At 39.8% G+C, this 20,791-nt stretch overlaps 1 protein-coding gene across 1 annotated transcript; it reads right to left on the bottom strand.

Moving 5' to 3' along the window:
- Positions 1 to 555: 555 nt before the first annotated feature.
- LOC117047332 lies at positions 556 to 14,526 on the bottom strand. Its single transcript, XM_033150365.1, has 10 exons — positions 14,180 to 14,526; positions 10,331 to 10,544; positions 6,430 to 6,582; positions 4,688 to 4,836; positions 3,624 to 3,764; positions 3,210 to 3,334; positions 1,740 to 1,841; positions 1,378 to 1,510; positions 1,170 to 1,276; positions 556 to 671 (listed from the first exon to the last, which is right to left on the bottom strand). Exons 2-10 carry the CDS (start codon positions 10,499 to 10,501, stop codon positions 556 to 558), a joined length of 1,197 nt encoding a protein of 398 aa, XP_033006256.1. The 5' UTR covers positions 10,502 to 10,544; positions 14,180 to 14,526.
- Between the last annotated feature and the right edge of the window lie 6,265 nt (positions 14,527 to 20,791).

Here is a 20,791-nt window from a genome sequence, read left to right as displayed (position 1 = left end):
TGCAAGCATTTTAACTTGTGAGAATGTTAGTTTTAAGGATTTTTATCTGTTGTTTGATTATTGTATTTGTACTGTGAAACAATGGGTTCTGCACCACCCTGAAATCTTCAATAGGACAAATGTGGCATATACATTAAATGGTGTGTGTGTGTTAATATGTATAAATAAATAATAAAATAAAGGTAAAGGTACCCCTGACCATTAGGTCCAGTTGCAGACGACTCTGGGGTTGCTGCGCTCATCTTGTTCTATAGGCCAAGGGAGCCGGTGTACAGCTTCCGGGTCATGTGGCCAGCATGACTAAGCTCTTCTGGCGAACCAGAGCAGCACACGAAAAAGCTGTTTACTTTCCTGCTGGAGCGGTACCTATTTATCTACTTGCACATTGACATGCTTTCGAACTGCTTGGTGGGCAGGAGCTGGGACCGAACAACGGGAGCTCACCCCGTCATGGGGATTCAAACCGCTGACCTCATCGGCAAGCCCTAGGCTCTGTGGTTTAGACCACAGCACCACCCATGTCTCCATAATAATGAAATAGGGGGGGGGGTCAAATTATTGCACCTTTTTCTTCCTCTTTTTTGCTGTTTTTGAACAATTCTTGAAAATTTCCCTGAAGGTCATTGATGACATCTGGGGTGTTACCTCAATGTTTATGCGTGGCATTTTGTCTGTAGAGACAAATAATAATAATAATAATAATAATAATAATAATAATAATAATAATAATAATAATAATAATAATATTCAGTCAATCAGTCAGTTTACACAAAAGACAGTATACCGTAAATAATCATTTCCCATAAATACTCATAACCATGAAGAACATTTAATAGTAAACTATGAAGACTTGTCTGCACAAAAGTTTTCATCCCTGGGTGATGACAGAGTCTGACAATATGGATCAGGAAAAGCCTACACATAAAGATAAGCCATTCCAAATGACTTTAATTTTTTTCTTGGGTTGTCACTATCACAGGGATCAGTATTTGGTTAAATGAGAGAAAGTTCCAAATGGGATAGGTCTGAGGTATTATGGTGCAATCCTATGTATATTTGCTCTGAATAGTTGCACTTGGTTCATTCGGGCTTATTCCAGCATAGTTGTGCAGTATCAATACATGTATAAACTGGCAAATCTAAAGGTTTATTGACTGGAATTATCCCACCTTTCTTTCGGTCCTTAAGAGCTTCCAATATGGCGACTGCACTTCGTTCTCCTATAGCATTGCCATCGATATCAACTTCCACTAGATGGTCAGAGTACCTGATTAGACTATGATAGAAAATATTAACAATGAAAATTGTTTCACAATTCCACAGTACCATAAATGACAGGAGAGAGTGATTCCATGTCCTGTTAATCAGTTGCCTTACCTAGTCAACAGCTGCACAAACTCTCTGATGTTTTCTTCTGTTTGGCGAAACCTTCCATCTATGGCATTATCAGCCAAACGCAGCCTAGCTAACCATGGGCCAGGGTCAGGTTTCCTACGTTTTTTCTTTGAGACTGCAAATCATAAGCACATAATTATTATTTCTGATACAATGAAGATAGGCAACTTCAGGTTACTCTGCATCCAGTACGGCTAGTTTTTGAAGCTGCATTCACATGACGTAAACTACAATCTGTATCAATTCTGTAGGTTGTTACAAATTTGATGTGTTTTTTCTCAAACCAGCTTCAACTAGAAAACTGGACGAAGAGTAAGCGGTAGTGTTTATCTGTCTTATTGTACCTTTCCGTTTCTTTTTCTTCCTACTATTTTCCATTGTAGTAGAACTATTTGTCTTTGAAGTCGTGTTCGCAACTTTTGAGTGAAGATCTGCATCTTTCTTTGCTGCTGAAAATGGAGAGGCAGTAAGTTTAAATTTTGTTGTTATGATTTCCCCAAGGCCCTCCTGAAAGATGCTCAGCATCCAAATGAGCACAGCTACCCTGCCTGAATTGTGCTTTCTGAGCTCCTGGATGTTGAGTTATATGAGTCAGTTTTAAATATGCCTGGAATCAAGCATTGCCACAGTTATGCTGCAGGGTGGGGTAGAGGGGAGATACTTCTATAACTGCTTCGACAGTCCAAATCCATTTAAAGAACTGCTTGAGTTAACTCCAAGCCTATAAACCTGATCCTTCAAAACATCTGCATGACCGCATCATTAGGAATCTCTGATTCATGCAGCAGCCTCCGCCTAACCATCAGCACATCTTGCTATTTGCAGACATCACTATCAAGCACAGGCTGAAGGACTTTGCCTTATTGCTTCCTGCACTGCCCTTTATATCCAAAATCAAGTCAAACTATGCAGAACTGCCCCCTTTCTCCAGAAGTGTTGCAGACAATCATGGGGTTGCAACAAAAGACTGGTATTTCCACACTTAGGCTCCTGAGCTAGGATGCCTCCTTTGCATGTGCCTTTCTTTTTTGTCTTAACTGACCTCTCCCAGAGCCAGTTCCACTGTCTGCTGCTTGTGGGTTTGCTTTCTAGCTCTACAGCTTTGCCTCCATTTTCAGTAAATCCATGGTGTTCTCTTTCTCTTATTTTTAAAACCAAAACAATGGGAGGTTCTTGTACAGTTTTCACCTTCCATTCATTCCCTGTCAAAGCCAGACCTGAGAGATGTGCAATAGCTTGTGTAAAACCTCAGGCAGAACATCAGGCAGAACATTGTTCTAGACATGAACCCTCAGAACCACCAAATATTTGCTTCCATATACTTTATATGCATTGCTCCCCAAAGCCTGAGTAGATCCTTGAAACAATGGCAACTGATTGAAGATGAGTGAATGGTGTGTTGTGATATCAGAACAAGCCGAGCTGCGAAGAGCCTCGTCAGCGAGGCACCTGACTTAAGAGTCATATTTCACTTTGTCCATATTTCCTTTTTTGAAACTGTCAGTTTCTATTCCTCCTGTTTGTTCTTTTCACTATTTTTCATATAGACCTGTCTTAAAAACAGCCCAAGGAAATGCATGGCCATAATGAACTTTGTCCTGTTTGTATTGTTTTTAGTGGAGTTCTGTCTAGAGCTGAAATATGTAAATGCTTGAGTTGTTTTTAAAATAGCAAATCATACCATTTAATGTTAACATTTTGAAGGTTAAGGTTGCAATCCTATACAAACACCTATGTGTAAGTCCCACTTACTTACTATGTTACAGGATTGCAATGTAAGTTGCATTAGTGAATTGCCCCCAAGGCAATCCTACCTTCAAGGCTGAGTTGAGCATTTGCTTTCTTTACTTGTCCAATGCTTTCTTCATACTCTGCTATTGGTCTGAGGAGTTCTATGGCACCCAAACATTGCAAGTGATTACCATTCAGGAACAAGTTGCTGCAATAAACAATTTAAAATGATTTCACAGACAATGGCTAAAAATAATATTAAGTGTTATTTCAACATATTTTCTTGTTTTTAGAAGCAGATTTCCCCCCATTACAGAAATTTTAAACAAAACAGAAAACATTTATTTAGTCTATTTACAATATATATAGCAGTAAAAAAATGTTAAAGCAGTAACATCAATGCAAACAACAAAAACAGCACAAGCAGAATAAAATCACTCTAAAACAGTTAAAACCCAGTTCTAAATCAATCAATCACTCAATCAATCAAAACATACCAAATGGCAGTTTGGACTACAAGAGTTGCTAATGTTAATCCACTTTCAGGCCCCAAATCACAGTAGCAGAGGCTCAGAGTTAAAAGCTTTCTATTCCCATCTAATCCATCAGTAAGTCTATTGACACAGTTATCACCACATCTGTAAAGAAAATAATAAATTAGGTGGGCAATAGTTTAAAAGAAGGCTGTTTACTCCTACCTTAAACATATAGTTATTTAGCCAGCATTATAGTATTGTACATAGGTTTGATCTAATTGAAGCAAGTCATTTAGACGCATTCCTGGAAAGATTTAAACTGAAAAAATAAGGGAGCAATACACAAAAAGCTGGCATAAAGTAAGCTTGGTATAAATTAAGTTGGTGTCAAGTACAACAGATCCAAAAGAGCAGGGCTACTGGTGGCTGAGCCAATATAAGTCCAGCAGAGGGAAAACAAACCTTTAAAATAGTGTTTGAGTTACACCATCCTTTTTGCCATCTTAACTTATGCTGGGTCACCAGGTCACATGACAGAGCTAAATGGGCTTAGGATCCAGCCTAAGTCCACCCCCTCTGGTCCCACCTCTCCTATGTCCCCAGAAAGCCCCTTTTTCCTGAGTTTAAGACAAATTAATATTAGCTGGACTTGGTTCAACCAGCTGGTCCTTGAGATAAGTCTCCATCAAGGCATGCAAGAGATAATTGGTTGAATTCAACAACCTGGTTCTATTTACAGAAGCCAGACTCCCTTTAGTGCAATGGGGCTTCTCCCCACCAGCTTACCCTCATGCCTCCCCCAAATCTGCTTTGGAGGGTTGGGAGATACCCTAGAGTAAATTGTCCTGCCAGGCTTAGCTATGTCCACTTCCCCTCACTAGGGGAAGAACTAGGTAAGAGCTTGTTCTCTTCCAGTCTACCTGAGTTCAGTGTGTGAAGAGGTTTGAGCTGGTTGCTCCAGCTCAACCACATTGATATCCAAGCCACTCTCGAGTTCCTATATCAATAATCTAGGAACTCTGACATTGTTTCCACAGCTCCTCTTTTCTTTAGGGTGAAGAAGTGAAACTAATAGTTTTTCTTACTTGGAATAATCCAGAATAAGAGAACTCAGACGGCTGTAAGGCAGAGCCATTCCAAGTCTCTCCATGCTCCAAAGGTCTAATACATGATGAGTTATTTCTAATTTGGAAAAGGGATAGATGGTACGTCCATCCAGTTGTAGCAAGATTGCCTAAAACACAGATAAGAACAGAAATCCAGATTTATCCAAACGATTAATGCTTCTAATTTGAATTCTTTGTGTGCTTTGAAAGTGTTTCTACTTAGCTTAGTCCTGCCACACTAAAAGCATAACATCCAATATTCCTGGATACCATAGTTCTGTATTTAACTACATGGTATGAATATGATTTGATGTAATATTTTTCACCCTGGTGTCCATTCATCCTACCTTTCTCCAGTGCTAAAAATGTTAACATACACTCTCTCTATATTTAACAAATAGCTACCATGGAATAACAGATATTTCTCCACTTGTAGTTCCCTAGATGGTGGCCAACATTGTAGTCAGCAAAGAGGATTAGACTGATGAGACAGATGGCTATATATCAATATCAGGCCTGTCCAACAGCTCAACAAGTTTGGCTCCCCCGAAAAGCTCAACAACTCTGGTCAATCCTCCAATGACAATGGGTAGATCACTGCCAGTTTTTTAATGCTGTGAGTAGATCACAGTCCCTTTGGAGTTGGATGGGCCTGCTATAGGCCATCTGTCATGGATGCTTTAGCTGAGATTCCTGCATTGCAGGGGGTTGGACCAGATGACTCTTGGGTCCCTTCCAATGATACAATTCTATGATTCTATGATCTGTGACACATTGAGGTCCCATGCTTGGTGGTAAGCAGATGTGCATACTCACAGATGTCTGACTGAGTCATCAAATTTGCTGGTAACGCTGTCCTCTAGACCCACTCTAACCTACTCACACTTGCATATTGGGCCAGGGCTAGAAAAATGCCATTGGTTTCTTTGGGGTCCAAAAAAACGCTGTTTAAGTGCCTTTGTTCCTTGCAAATTTCTTTAATTTAGCTTCTTCCAGGTCCAGAGCTAGCAACAAGTGAACTCTTGTCAGCTTGATGGTGAATAAGTTCAGCAACAGCAAATTATTTCCCACTTAAAAGATCATCCCAAGTGTAAGATGCCTTGGAATATGGCATCCATAAAAAGGGCTTGGGCATTCTGAAGAACTACATTTCCCAAGGTCCCTGGGTTACAGGTGTTGCAGCCTTCAAGGTGCCAGGGGACAAGTGAGGCTTTTTGTTGTTGTAGCCCAGGGGTTGGCAAACTTTTTCTATATTTTGAAAAAAAATATGAACGAATTATTTTGCCCCACATATAACCCAGAGGTGCATTTTAAATAAGAGCACACATTCTACTCATGTAAAAACACCAGGCAGGCCTCACAAATAACCCAGAGATGCATTTTTTTTAAAAAAAGGAAACATTCTACTCATATAAAAACACACTGATTCCTGGACCATCCGCAGGCCAGATTTAGGAGGCGATTGGGCCGGACCCGGCTCCCGGGCCTTAGTTTCCTACCTATGTTGTAGCCAGTGGCAGGTACTGTATGCTTTGCGGGAAAAGAAGTGAGAGGCTGCAGTGGCAGGGACTCTGAGTCCCATTTCTCCCACCCTCAGTAATACACTGGCTCTCTCCTATAATGACTGTGAGAAGCTGATGTCCAAACTATATTAATTTTGTTTTTTGAGTTGGTTGTGAAAGTCTCAGGTTCCTTTACCACTGGCTTGTGTTCAAACTTACAAGGTTTGCAATATCTTGAGGATATAGGTTAATTCCACAGATACAGAGCTCCTTCCCTCGCCGATATCGTTCATCTCGGATAGTCCTCAGTAAAGGAGTGAGATAAACTGGATGCACGTTTCTTGATAAGCCCTCTACATTTGTAAGCACGAACTAGAGAAGAAAAAGAAAAGCTTGATAACAATCCTGCCTCTAAAACATTTTTTTCCATGAAAAGTGCACCCAATTAACTGCAGTAAACAATCATTATGGTGGGAAGACACAAAACTGCATGTGAGAGAGCTAGGCAGAGTGTCCTGGTGTTATTCATATTCACAGACCCTCCAAGTGTCCCTATTTTTCAGGGACATCCCTGATTTAGAGAAGCTGTCCCGGATTTTGATTTGATCCCAGAATGTCCCACTTTTCCTTAAGATGTCCCTACTTTCATTGGAGAAATGTTGGAGGGTATGGAGTTATCCAATCCTCAAGCCATCTGAAGGCAATGCTGTATAGGGAAGTTTTTTTTAATGTTTAATTAAGATTTTATATATGTTGGAAGCTGCCCAGAGTGGCTGGGGCAACCCAGTAAGATGTGTGGGGTATGAATAGTAAAAGTATCTTTATGGAATGGGATGTCCCTATTTTTTCTTTTTTATATATTAAAATATAACTTTATTGAACACTCAACATCAACCAACACATCAATGCACAATAATATAATATGTATAACCTACATACACATATCTTACAAAGAAAGAAAAAGAACAAAAGATAGAAGACAAAAGACAGAATAAAATATACTTCCGATTATTCTCATTGTAACATTTCTTGTTTTGTTGTTTTACCCACAGTGCCTTGTTATTATTTTGTTTTTTCAATTCTTTACAAAAAGTTCCATTATTTGTCACCAATATATTACAAGAATCACTTGAGGTCTGCCAGGAGATTTTTGTTATCACAATAATTTTTCAAGTACCGGTACTCTTTAAATACTACCCATTCTTTATTCACCTTCTGCATCAAATATCTTCTAACTCAGGCATCCCCAAACTTTGGCCCTCCAGATGTTTTGGACTACAATTCCCATCATCCCTGACCACTGGTCCTGTTAGCTAGGGATCATGGGAGTTGTAGGCCAAAACATCTGGAGGGCCGCAGTTTGGGGATGCCTGCTCTAACTCTCCCTGTCATTTTTGCCAATTGTATGTATTCTATCATTTTTACCTGCCATTCAGTTTTTGTGGGGACAATTTTACTTTTCCAATTCTTCGCTACTAGAATCCTGGCTGCTGTTGCTGACACTTTTCTTAATTTCTGTTGACATTATTTCTAATAAGAAGGCCTCTGTTTTTTGGAAATGGGAATTTGAATATCTTTTTTAGTTCGTTATATATGATGTCCCAGAATTCTCTTATATTCTCACATTCCCACCACATATGCATATATGAACCTATCCCCTTTTTGCATCTCCAACATATTTCTGATCTGTTCTTATACATTTTGGCCAATTTGGCCGGGGTAAGGTACCACTTGTATTGCATTTTCATAACATTTTCTCTTAGATTATAACACACCGTGAATCTAATACAGTATCTTCCATCCATAATGTCTCCCACTGTTTCATGTAGGCATTATGTCTGAGGTCTTGGGCTCAACCTATCATAGCTCCTTTCACCTACTCCTCTTTTACCTCCCAATCGAGGAGGAGGTTGTACACCTTTGATATGTAATTTCCTTTAGATTGAATTAATTCTTTTTCCAGTTTTGATGTTTCATTTGCAAATCATTTTTGTTTATCTATACTTAATCTCTCATTTATTTGGAAATATTGTAGCCAATCCGTCAAATACATCCTAATTTTTTCAAACTTTTTCAGGTTTAATTTGTTGTTATTTTCTTCCAGTAGCATTCTGTACGTTGCCCAATCTCCTTTGGTGTTTTTCTTTCTCACAGCCAAGGCTTCTGTTGGAGAGGTCCACCAGGGGATTTTAGGCTGTAATAATTCTTTGTATTTATCCCATATTTTATAAAGGGACTTTCTTATTATATGGTTTAAAAAACCCCTGTGCACCTTCACCTTCTCATAAACTAAGTATTTGTGCCAGCCATAGTGGTTATCAAAACCCTCTAAATCCAACAAGTCCGTATCACTTAGCATAATCCAATCTCTAATCCACGCCAACCCAGCTGCTGCATGATAGAGTTCCAAATCGGGTAAAGCGAATCCTCCTCTCTCCCTCTGGTCTATAAGTATTTGATGTTTTATTCTTGGCTTTTTCCCATTCCATATGAATCTGGCCAGGGCCGGCGCGTCCATTTAGGCGAACTAGGCAATCGCCTAGGGCACCAAAATGGAGGGGGCGCTGGCCAGGCTTGGGCGGGGGTGCGGGACAGGCTAGCAGCAGCTTCTCCGCTGTAGCGGAGAGGTGCTGCTTGCCCCAAACACCACCCCCCGGCTCCCGCTAAAGCAGGCTTTGGCGGGGGGCGGGACAGGTGAGCAGCGGCTTCTCTGCTACAGCGGAGAAACCGCTGCTTGCCTCTCCACTCCCCCCACCTCCCGCTAAAACAGGCTTTGGCAGGGGGCGGGGGGGGGCGCCAGAAGATTGGACCCGCCTAGGGCGCCAGAAGCCCTAGCACTGGTCCTGAATCTGGTGATATCTCTCCGCCAGTTTTGAAAAGATTTCATTCCCCCTAAAATTGGGATAGTCTGCAATAGAAAAATCATTTTTGGTAGAATATTCATTTTAACTAGCAATATTCTGCCCCAGAAGGAGAGATGAAGTCTGTTCCAAATTTCCAAATTTTTCTTTATCTCATTCCATGTTTTGGTGTAATTGTCTTGATACAAATTATTGCATTTTGTATATAACCATACAGTGGTACCTCGGGTTAAGAACTTAATTCGTTCTGGAAGTCCGTTCTTAACCTGAAACTGTTCTTAACCTGAGGTACCACTTTAGCTAATGGGGCCTCCGGCTGCTGCCGCGCGATTTCTGTTTTCTCATCCTAAAGCAAAGTTCTTAACCCAAGGTACTATTTCTGGGTTAGCGGAGTCTGCAACCTGAAGCGTCTGTAACCCGAGGTACCACTGTATTCCTAAATATTTTTACTTTGTTAATAATCTCCAAACCTGTAGTCTCCTGTAAATCCTTCTCCTCCTTAGATCTCTTATTTTTTACTAACAAGTTGGGGTTTTTTATAATTTATTTTGAATCCTGCCAATTTACCATATTTATTTATTTATTTATTCTATTGCTGTTGGAATACTTTCTTTGGGGTTTTCTGTTGTTAATATCAAATCATCCGCGTAGGCTCTTACTTTATATGCTTTTTCTCCTATCCTTATTCCTTTAATTTTTTTCCTCTTCCCTCAATTTCCTCATCAGAGCTTCCAGCACTAATATAAATAGTAGGAGTGACACAGGGCATCCCTGCCTTGGGCCCTTCGTAATCTCAATGTTTTCTGTAATAATACCATTAATTATCAACCTTGCCTTTGGTTTAAAGTAAAGCTTCTATTCTATATAATTATGGAATGGCATGTCCCTATTTTCATCGTAGAAATGTTGGAGGGTATGTTATTTGGCATAGGCATCATGTAATATATAATTACTCACACTGCACTCGTGTGTCTTTGGTGCTCTTTCATAATAAATGAGCCATCAGATGTTCAATCTGCATGGTTTAATTTAATGGACTTTTTAGCAAATTGCAAATATACAAAGAGAGAAGAGAACTTCAAGTTAACCTACCTCAGGAGAAAGGGCAATAGAGATGCTAATCAGCTAGAACCATGCTTCCCTCTAAAGGAATAATTTGTTGTTGTTGATTAAAAAATACTGTTGGGGTATAATCCCCAACACCATTTGGTTCTAATTTACAAAGGCATGTCAATTTTTTATTTATAATCCATTCTTACCTTAGTAATGAATATATCATTTGTTACACATTGCTGTAAGTCCTGTTTGATAGTTGGACTGACACAACTTTGGGATGCCGTACAATGCTTTTCATAAGTTTGCAGGAACTTTTCAAGAATATTCATAGCTAAGCCAGGTTTTGGTTTTGGTTTGCCTTTTAGCTTTCGCATGACTTCTTTCCTTGATGTTTTCAGTTGCCACAGAATGTGGACTCTGAAAAAATAATAGTAAGTTTGAGGAGCAAAGGCAAGAGGTTGTAACTTGCAGGCCTTCTTTAAAGAATTCCATTGTTCTTAAATAGATTAGGCTTCTATACCAAAATCAGGGAAAGGAGCTAGATCAGGCCTCCTCAACCTCAGCCCTCCAGATGTTTTGAGTTGAGTCTACAATTCCCAAAATCCCTGACCACTCGTCCTGCTAGCTAGGGATGATGGGAGTTGTAGACCAAAAACATCTGGAGGGCCAAGTTGAGAAAGCCTGAGCTAGATTCAATAAAAAAATGACAAGTCATCTGTCCTGGTATGAGGCTGTGTACACATTTGATATACATTATGTATGTGTGTATTGCAAAAGTTTGTTTTAGGGTGCGATCGATCTCCGTACTAGTGATCTGATGAAGCAGATTTTTGAGCCCCCCATAGTCTAATTCTAAGGTGTAGGTGCTAATCCTAAATCTTTGGGTTGTATCCCTGTATGGGGATGGACGGAGAGCTCTTCTGTCAATGTAGTCCCTTTGCCATCCAAGCTAGTGCTCAAAATTCTCCAATTTGTCTAGCCCTTTCAAGGTGTTCCACCCCTTGCCCAACCATAGGAATAAGGGATGCAGATGATCCACCAACTTCACCTCATGGTGTAATGGATGCCTTGACCAATAGGAGCAGGGGCACACCTCTGACATCGAAGAGGGTTACCACACAGCAAACACTCCAAAACATTTACACAGATATAATAGTAGGAAGCAATAGCTTTCATAAACAGATCCTGTGTTATTGCTGAATTCACACATATTCTTTTGTTGGAGAAAATAATAATTTAATAAAACTGTATTTTGATTATTCTGTTTTGTTTTGAGTCTATGGCCTAGCTAAACTAAAAGGGCCCGTACCTGTTTTTTACAGTACTGAACTAGCTGCTTTTAGGTACTGTACATGGTGAATGTCTGTTCCAGAACACTGAAAAGAATAAACTGTTAGAATCTATGGTGGGCAATGCATTGTATGCAGGAAAAGAGAATCAGCTAGGCATGGCAATTGTGATTAATCTTGAATTGTTTTGTAGACTGATGAAAGAGAACACTGGAAGACATTTAATGTACAAGAAAATTAGTCAAAGTCTTAATAAAGAAAAGCACTTGAAAATGGTTATATGTAATCACATATTATGATGAGAGCTGATCTGAAGAGCCAAATGATTTTGATTGTTTCAGGATGATAGCATTGGCTTGGAACTATTAAAATTGGTGTGATCCATTGATCGATGAAATGAAATGACGTGTGTAGTCTGGAAGAGTATAAAAAACATTGCTTCAGATGTGGTTCTTTGCAGCCTCCTCCTCATTTTTGAGGCTGTCCCTGCGTACATTTGTATTTCAATAAAGGCCTATCTTTTCACTTGGAGCCTGCATCCTTTTCCTATGGGTTTCTGTGAGGGAAACATCTAGTCTAGAAACCCCTTTTAAATTTCTCCAACACATTAAATTCCCAAATTCAGTTTACTGCACATAGAAAACCGAAGCAACCCACAAGCGTTTCAGACGCCATTTGAATTTATTAGCACAATACACCAACCAGCCAGATTTATTCTATACAGTAGCATTGGTTGCCATAGCAATACCAGCCCTGAATCCAAACAGTCTGTGAGTAGGATGTTAGAACTACTGCAACTGCCTCTATCAACAGACTAGAGCTCATAATTCTGCTGCACAGAACAAGCTGTTTGTCTTTGTACCAAACATAGGAGCCCCAATCACAATCCAATACAGAGGTAAGTGTGCTTAAGGCCACTGAAATCGATGGTGCAAGGCTGAAATTACATGCACCTCCCTGTGGTTTTTTCTCTCCCTTTCTGCATACTCATACACAGCTGAGAAGGCTGCAGTCTTCATCATAAGACTGGGGTGGGGGTGGGGGTAAATGGTTGATTAAAACTTTCAACTCAGGCCACTTACCCATTCAAAATCTCCCCTTAAGCTGATTTTCATTGTATGTAGGGTGATTTTGAGTAGGGGCTTGATTTTGAGCAGGGGGAGGGAAATGTTGGAGGTGAAATGATAGCAAAATCCCCGTTTCATCCTTGCAATGCTCATATTTTGCCCTGACACCATCCACTTGGGGGAGAGAGAGATGAACACTGGGAAGAGCTACGTGACAGTGACTTGTACATATACATCTCTGCATGGGGTTGTACACTTGGTTGTCAGTGTTTAACTGGCAAGATCGCTTTGCTAATTCATTTTTTTCAAAACTTTTATGCGTCTTTGTCATGAATTCAACTTCATTATGTAAGAAAACATGGGGAGTCAGTTGTTAACATACTGCTATGAGCTGGTGGGGAGGAGTGGCAGTATGCCGAGACCCTTCTGATTCATGGATCCAGCAAGGATTCAAATGGTTGAAACAGCCAGTGTCATTGGCATCCACCTGTCTTGAGAGGCAATGGAGTGCACCTCTGGGGGCGAAGTCAAACTGCTGCGTTAGTGGCACTGAAGTGACCTCCCTGGGGTGCAAGCCTGGGCAGTGTGTATGGAGTCCCTGGGCTGCCCAAATGACAAGACACCCCCCCCCCCACTCAGCCTTGCTGATGTGGTCCAAAGGAAAGCAGAGCAATATGTTTGGCACCAGTTTAGCTGCAGGAGTTGCTGGAAGGAGGCGTACAAGACACCACCCCACTTTATGTAGGGTTTACGCCTTAACTGGCACAGCCTCCAAGCTGGATAAGAAGAGGCTCCAACGAGCAGTAAGAATTGCAGAGAGGGTAATTGATGTTAGTTTGCCTCCAATAGAGACACTTTATGCTGCTCAAGCCAGGAAGAGAGCAGAGAGAATTGTCGCAGACCCTTCGCATCCTGGTCATTACCTGTTTGATTTACTCCCATCCGGACATCGTCACAGGACTTTATACACAAAAACGTCTAGGCACAGGAATAGCTTTTTTCCTTGTGCCTTCAAACTGTTGAATTTGTAGTTGTGTGCAGAAGGGGGGTCAGTTGGTGGTATGGAGTTCCTTAGCTCCCGGCATTCGCGGAGGCCTGCGGAGGAGCCCAGTCACGGAGCCTCCACAGGCCCCGTGGATGTCCAGGCTTCACTCCGGGCAGCAGCGAGGCCTTCGAGAACTTGCTTCCGGGTTAAAATGGTTCGTAACCCGAAAATACGTAACCTGAAGCGTTCGTAACCCGAGGTACCACTGTATAGATCATCTTCCTTACATTTGCCCCTCTCGGCCTTTATTCATCATCACTGCTACATGACATAACAAAGCATGCAAACCATTTCAGCTCCTAGGACCTGCTGCTTGGGTACCCTGGCTGGCCGGAACCTGCACTCAGTAACCTAAGATTGCTGTGGCGCAACTCTAGTTCTGCCATGAGGGAAGTAGGGTTCCTGCTCTTGGATCCAGACAGCTATAGGCCTACTGTACACAGACAGCTCAGGAATGGGCACAATATTGCTCCATTCCTTATTTAGCTCTTGGAATGGCCACTATCCCAGGAGAATATGGAAGCCATAGCATCTGACAGTAAGTGCACCGGCAGGGATTTTTTTGGTTGGATTCTGCAGGTCAGTCCCCATAAGGAAGATAGGGACAGCTTGGCTTAGTTTGCTAAGTTGGAGGAAGCAAATTGTACTTACCCACTTTGGTAAACACACCAAATATTGCAAAGGAGTTGAAGTCTGGCAATTTGTAGGCTTTGTTAATTCTCAGAAGAGTGGGTGCAGTGCCCCTCCCACCCATCCCGTTTACCCTTTGGAATTTCTCTCTGAATTTCTCCTGTGCTTCCTACAACTGGAGTGTTTTCAGGTCACCTAGCAACCTTGTGACATGACTGAGGAACAGAGAAAGCTTGTTTTATTTAAAGAGCCAGGATTATCCTGCATTTCAGCTCATAACCCTTATTCTTGTCAATTTAATCAGGGATGTCTTAATAACAGAAGAAAGTGAGACGAGATTGAGAGTGTGCAGAGAAAGGAGACGATTTATAATTTTACATGAATAATTTTATTATTATTTTGCACCTTTTTTTTTTTACCGATCTTGCAGAACACTAAAAAAAAATACAATTAACTGAAATACCATCAAGTTACATTCACAACTAAATTGTATACCTTGCGCCTTAGTTTATGTGCCCTGGCTAAACTATCAAATTATACAGAAATATGTATTTGAAAGATGTGTGATAACATTGAACATTGATTGAAGACTACATTTGTAAATCTCAATTTCTTTATTTGTATGTGTAAAAATCAACATTTTTTTACAGGAAAACATTCCTCATAACAAATTATAATAATTAGCATGCAGAAGAAAGTTAACCTCACTGACAGTCCAACATCCGTTACAGCTTGATATTGTATTGATGATTTGCTGTCTGTCTGTTTGAAGTAAACATCACACAGACCCAGTTAAGCCAGTCTCTTGGAGATGAGGAAACCTCCTTTTCTAATGTCCAGCCAAACTCAATCTGGCAATTATATGTAATAAGAAAGGATACCTGAACATTTGATAGTGACAGCATTGCCACATCAGAATATAATAAATATCCAAGCCACAAATATCTAGACTGTTTCCCAAAACTTTTGAATTTAGCTGCATAATCACAACATAGTGCCTTAATCTCCCAGGTAATCTGATGGTGTGGTGATTGCATCTCCTTAGACATCTACTGCTATCAGTTGTATGTATCATATGCAATTTCCATGATACATGTCATTATATTTCTTAATTCCACCTTCTCATATATGGTAGCCATGTTGGCCCATAATAAATTATTTTATATACAGGTGAAACTCGAAAAACTCGTGGGAAAGTCCATTTATGTAAGCAATTGTTTTCATTAGCTACTGGAGTTTAATATGCGAGATACTCATGACATGCAAAGCAAGATATGTCAAGCCTTTGTTATAATTGTGATGATTATGGCGTACAGCTGATGAAAACCCCAAAGTTGAAACTGGGGTTCTCATCAGCTGTACGCCATAATCATCACAATTTTAACAAATAAAGGCTTGACATATCTCGCTTTGCATGTCATGAGTCTATCTCATATATTAGTTTCACCTTTTAAGTTGAATTACTGAAAGAAATGAACCTTTCCACGATTCCACACACACGCATTAGGGCAATGTATTTCCTAGACCAACCAACATCTTACAAAAGAGTGTGCATTTTTTTGAGTTCTCCAGTGCTCCCCCCCCCAAGGGTAATCAAGGGTACATAGTACTGGCACCTTCTCTCCCCCCCCCCCAATGTTAAAAGTGTGGCACTTACTGTAACAACTTCACACTGAATATCAGCACCGGTTTTTCCTTTAAAAAAGAAGAGCACTGACCATCAGATGAACTGGCAAAGAAAACCAAGGACGTGGAAGAAAAATGTTTGATGCTTGAGCCAAGGATGGACCTTGCATTTACTCAGTCTTAAGATGCAATGTGGAAGGGGACTGGGCAGGATTCAACATCGGGTGGATAGACTTTACTTTCCTCTCCCCCCCAGCCTCCCATGTACCCCCAAAATCTGCTTCAGAGGATCCCTCAACCCTTTGGAATAGATTTTGAGAACATGCAGTGAGGGTGGAGGTGAGGAAGGTGAAGTCCAATTGCAGCAGTCAGTACTGCTCATGCATGGGCTGTGTTGGATTCAAAAGGGGCTGTTAGGTGAAGTAACCCACTTTGACTCCTTTTAAAAAAACCACAACCTATCACACCACCTGAAATTAACCTTCAGATTTGTTTATTTTAAAACCCTGCCTGATGTGTCTGTATTCCTGCTTTCTACCTACTAAGAAACTGATATATTTTGTCCAAGGGCAGAGACCCATCTGGGTAACAACAGCTAGATTCTGTATTTTCCAATATTCTTATAAACCATTGTATGCTTCTTCTTCCCAAATCAGGTGCAAAGCACCTGCCAGAGCCTCATTTGAACATCTTGTACCTCACCCCACACTCTACCATCAAATTTGTTCACTCTCTTATCTAGACTGACAAAATGTTCTGGAGAACATGAAAGTATGCACATGCTTTTGCAATACTTCCGTTTGCCTAGCATGGATTCAGAAAAATAAGGTATGTTTTCTGCTGTTCAACGTTTTGTAGTTTTGAGTACCTTCTCTTATTAAGACAAAGTTCCTCCCCCCACCCCTCCCCCAAGATCTTGAAGGTGATACAATGACTAAGAAGGAAACTGGCCATTTTTTTAAAAAACAGATCTAACAGCCTGTGCTATATCCACATTTAAATCTTTAGAATCTAAACACTCTCAAATGTTCATCTGCATTGAAGGGTTCATTTATGATTGACGCCACTGATTGTGTATCAAAGGCTATTTTACCTCAGTCCTAAATGTCTACTACATTCATAACAATTTTTAAAAGCTTTCTGTTTTTCTCACATCAGCTTATTAAAGGCTGTAATTCTATATAAACTTAACTGAAAGCAAGTTCCATTGAATTCAATGGGTCTTACTTCTGAATAAACTTGTTTAGGATTCTAGTGGAAGAGTTTAAATATGCAAACGTACTACTAGGGCTAACAGCAATATATTATATGTGATACCCGATAGCTCCTTTAATCCAAAGGTATTTTGTGTTTACCTCTTAATTTTGTTAAAATTCCATATGAAAGATACATTTTAAAATTCTCATAACCTTTCTTCTGGTGTGCTAACTGGAACATTTAGGAATAAAAAGTTTTGGTATCTATTCTTCCAAGGAAATAAATGTTTCATTTAGGCTATAGTAGCACATCTTGCATTTTTATATAAAACCACACAACTATTTTAAAGGAATTCTATTTATCTTGATTAATATAAATGTCATGATATAGTTCCTTGGTCTATTTGAGTTTACTTTTAAGGTTATCTGAACTGTACTTTGACATGTAATTTATGTTACAGCCATAGTCATACCTGTCTGCATAGGTTTTCTGCAGAAGTTATATTTTATGTTAACCACCGATGTTTCTTTCAGTCAAGGGCACAATGCATTCACGGATCCTAATATTTCCAGTCTATTTCATAAGATGGAACAATAAGCAATTGATCAACATCTTTTTAGCATCCACTCTTTGAGAAAACCTTTATGTGTGTATTAAGTATTTAAAATGATCAATCAACATATTAAAAGTGGTTGCAACATGCAAGTTTCAAACTTTAATACTTGTGTTAAGAAAATAAACTTTAAATAAAAATACATTCAACATATCATCTTGACAAATTAAAAATACACTACAAAATATACATGTCAACCACAGCTAATTAAGCAGCCTTTAAAAAAATATCTAGGCTAATCCAAACAGAAACCCTTTTCAATATTTACTACCTAGTTCATACAAAACTTAATTCTGGGTTATCTACTGCATTTGAAATATAACACTGACAAAAAGAATTGCATGGTCAGGGCTAGGAAGATCTTTGGCACTTGGCCACATGCTGAAAACATCAGTACTGCTTCGCTTCATTGGAACATGAAATATTTTTCAGTGTTGCTTTATTATTAACTGCCTTGTACTTTACGCAGTGTGGTACCTTAACTTTTGAAAGTGCATTTATTCCCCATAATGGTTTTGAAGAGCTCAGGTTTAATTTGGTATAAATGTAATTTGGAGGATGAATGAGCTTTATTTGCTTGAGAGAGCCCCCTGTCCATCTCCATGTTTTGATGAATACACAGAATGCCAGTCATGACTCACATCAGGTCAATGTGTTCCTTCTGCACAGCAATCCAGTATAACTCTAGCAACAGCAACTGAATAGATGAATTACTAATATGGCAGATGTGTACTAGCTGTTCCTGGTAAACAGTGGGTGGTTTGATGCTATCTATGTATAGTAAAAGGTCCATGAGGAAGGGGAATGGGGGCTTTATAAAGCACTATTCTGCACCTCTCCATCCACAGAACCATGCTTGCACAAGGATCAGAAATTAATCGTGTTCTTTTAGAATAAGGCAGAAACAAAGTTACTCAAACATAACTTCGTGAAGATATGATATACAGAGACAGAACTGATTAACATGTGACCCCCGTTTTCTTAACATTAACTATTCCAATTTAAGTTTACATCCTTTCAACAGAAGTGTTTGCAGAGTGGTGACCCTCAATAATAAATATTATGCATTGACATGGTCCTGGTGCAATCATGGCATACTCTTCCAAAAATAAAAAGGAGCGCATTATTTTAGAAATAATGTGAACAGGAACCAAAACGATTAACAGAAGCGTTACAAAAAGTTTGAAGCACCTTACAGACCAACACATTTACCAGGGTAAATGGCTTCATCAAATGCCAAAGTAGAATGACACAGTGATGATGCAACAAGTTAACACTGTAATTCAATCATCTTGACTATCAATATACTGAAAAGCCCCAGATGACTGTTTAAGTCCACCATCCCCTATATTTTCAGATGCTCAGCATAGATGCCACTGCTCATGTAGTCAAAATGGCACCAGCAGAAGAGGGAGGTATCAGTAGATTCATGGGAACTCCAAGGTTTGCAGATTACAAAAAGTTAGCAAAAGTAATGCACAAGATTCACTGAAACAGTCCAATGAAGACCGAATATGCTTAGTGCCCCTAGGAAGGGGGAGATTTGTGTGAAAGCAGGAACAGAGTAAGAATTAGTAAAGGATGATGGAAGAAGACAGAAAGCTAAGGTGGAGATGGTCAGGATAAGTAATTTTGAGGCTATGATTAAAATGTCCCAGTGATTAAGTGTGAGCTACACATGCAAATCAATGGGAAAATTCAAGATTTTAAGGTAGCTGGAGCTGGGCACCAGTGTGGCCACCTCACCACCCTAAGAAGGAAAACATCAAAATGGAAGACCCTCCCCCTCCCCACCAAATAGCCCAATATGCTACGTGAGCAGGAAATGTTGGCTGTCTAACCAAGTGGGAAATGAAAAACCAGGAAGAGGAAATGGAACGCAGTAGCTGGAACGATGAATTGAAGCACTCCACCCTGCAACATTTTGTTGTAGGCACATTTGTGTGATATGTAAAGGGATCCAAAAGTGATGCATGATACCAATGTCAAATCTCAGCAAGATTCTTGAATACTAAGAATGTAGCTTAGGAACACCAAACAGCAGAATCACTTAACAGTAGGTCAGGAACACTGGTCTTTTAAGGTGGTTTATTACTTTGCCTGTTTTATTCATCATTTTTTTTCCTTTGATGAATCAAATAATCATCTTGCAAACTCCTAATCAAATAAAGCATCTAGAGTCCATGAAAAGTTACAGACAGTATCACTATTTGTAATGAATACAAGTGCATAATACATTTTAAAGTTACTTTGCCTATCAACAAAAATTGAAGGCACAACACCCTTAAGTTAACATTTTTAACACTCAATCCTCAGAAAGAACACCATGCCAATTTGCTTATGTTCTAGGGATGGCCACTGCGGGTTACTTCAAATCATCTTTCAGGTGCACTCCAGCTCCAGGGATGGAGAACCCCCTGCTTGTGAGTCCAATTAGGCCTGCAAGGCAGTTCCCCACAAATCATGCCCACCTGCCCCACAGCTGACATATGTGACAACAGGAGTGGGGCAGGTATGAATGAAACTGCTTAAAGTGAGCTCCCAATTGTTGTTTTGCAAGTGGGACTCCCCATCAGTGCCATTCAGCTGAATGATTATGACAGAGCATCTGGCTACACTATTGGGAACTCCCTAGTGCAGCTAAAGGAACTGGAGGAAGTGCGTTTCTCCAAATGGAGCATTTCCTCCTCTACAAAAGAAAAAAAACCACCAGTGTAAATTATTACATACAAACTGCTAATGTGGGTTGAATGTTTAACAGAAGTTTTTGATTTATATATGTACTTTTAAAATTAAAAATGTAACTTTTCCTATAACACATCTTTTTTGGATGCGAACTGAGGTATACCATATTCTGTTGTAAACAGAGTGGGGTGAGGGAAACCGTTAAAAATAAGGTGATATAAGAACAGAGTCGGGTACTAGACTTAAGACTTTAATTCAGAATATAATATAGATCAGTAGGTCCATAGATTTGGATTGTATGGTCATATTTACCAACCTCATGATTTGTAAGATAACCCAGTGGCTGAGCTGAATTATTTCAAAAATAAAATAATACTTTGTACGATTCCTGTAATACATTAGATTGTATTAATGAAAAGGCAAACTTCACTGTGTGGTATTTACAAGTATGAATTTTAAAATTATTAGTTGCACATCCTTCCCATATTGTCCATTACTTCTTTGGTACGGGT

This window comes from Lacerta agilis, chromosome 5 (genome assembly GCF_009819535.1).
Source record: "Lacerta agilis isolate rLacAgi1 chromosome 5, rLacAgi1.pri, whole genome shotgun sequence".
Lineage (NCBI taxonomy): Eukaryota > Metazoa > Chordata > Lepidosauria > Squamata > Lacertidae > Lacerta > Lacerta agilis.
The sequence above is the reverse complement of the archived record's forward strand: the minus strand, read 5'-3'. Positions and strand labels throughout refer to the sequence as shown.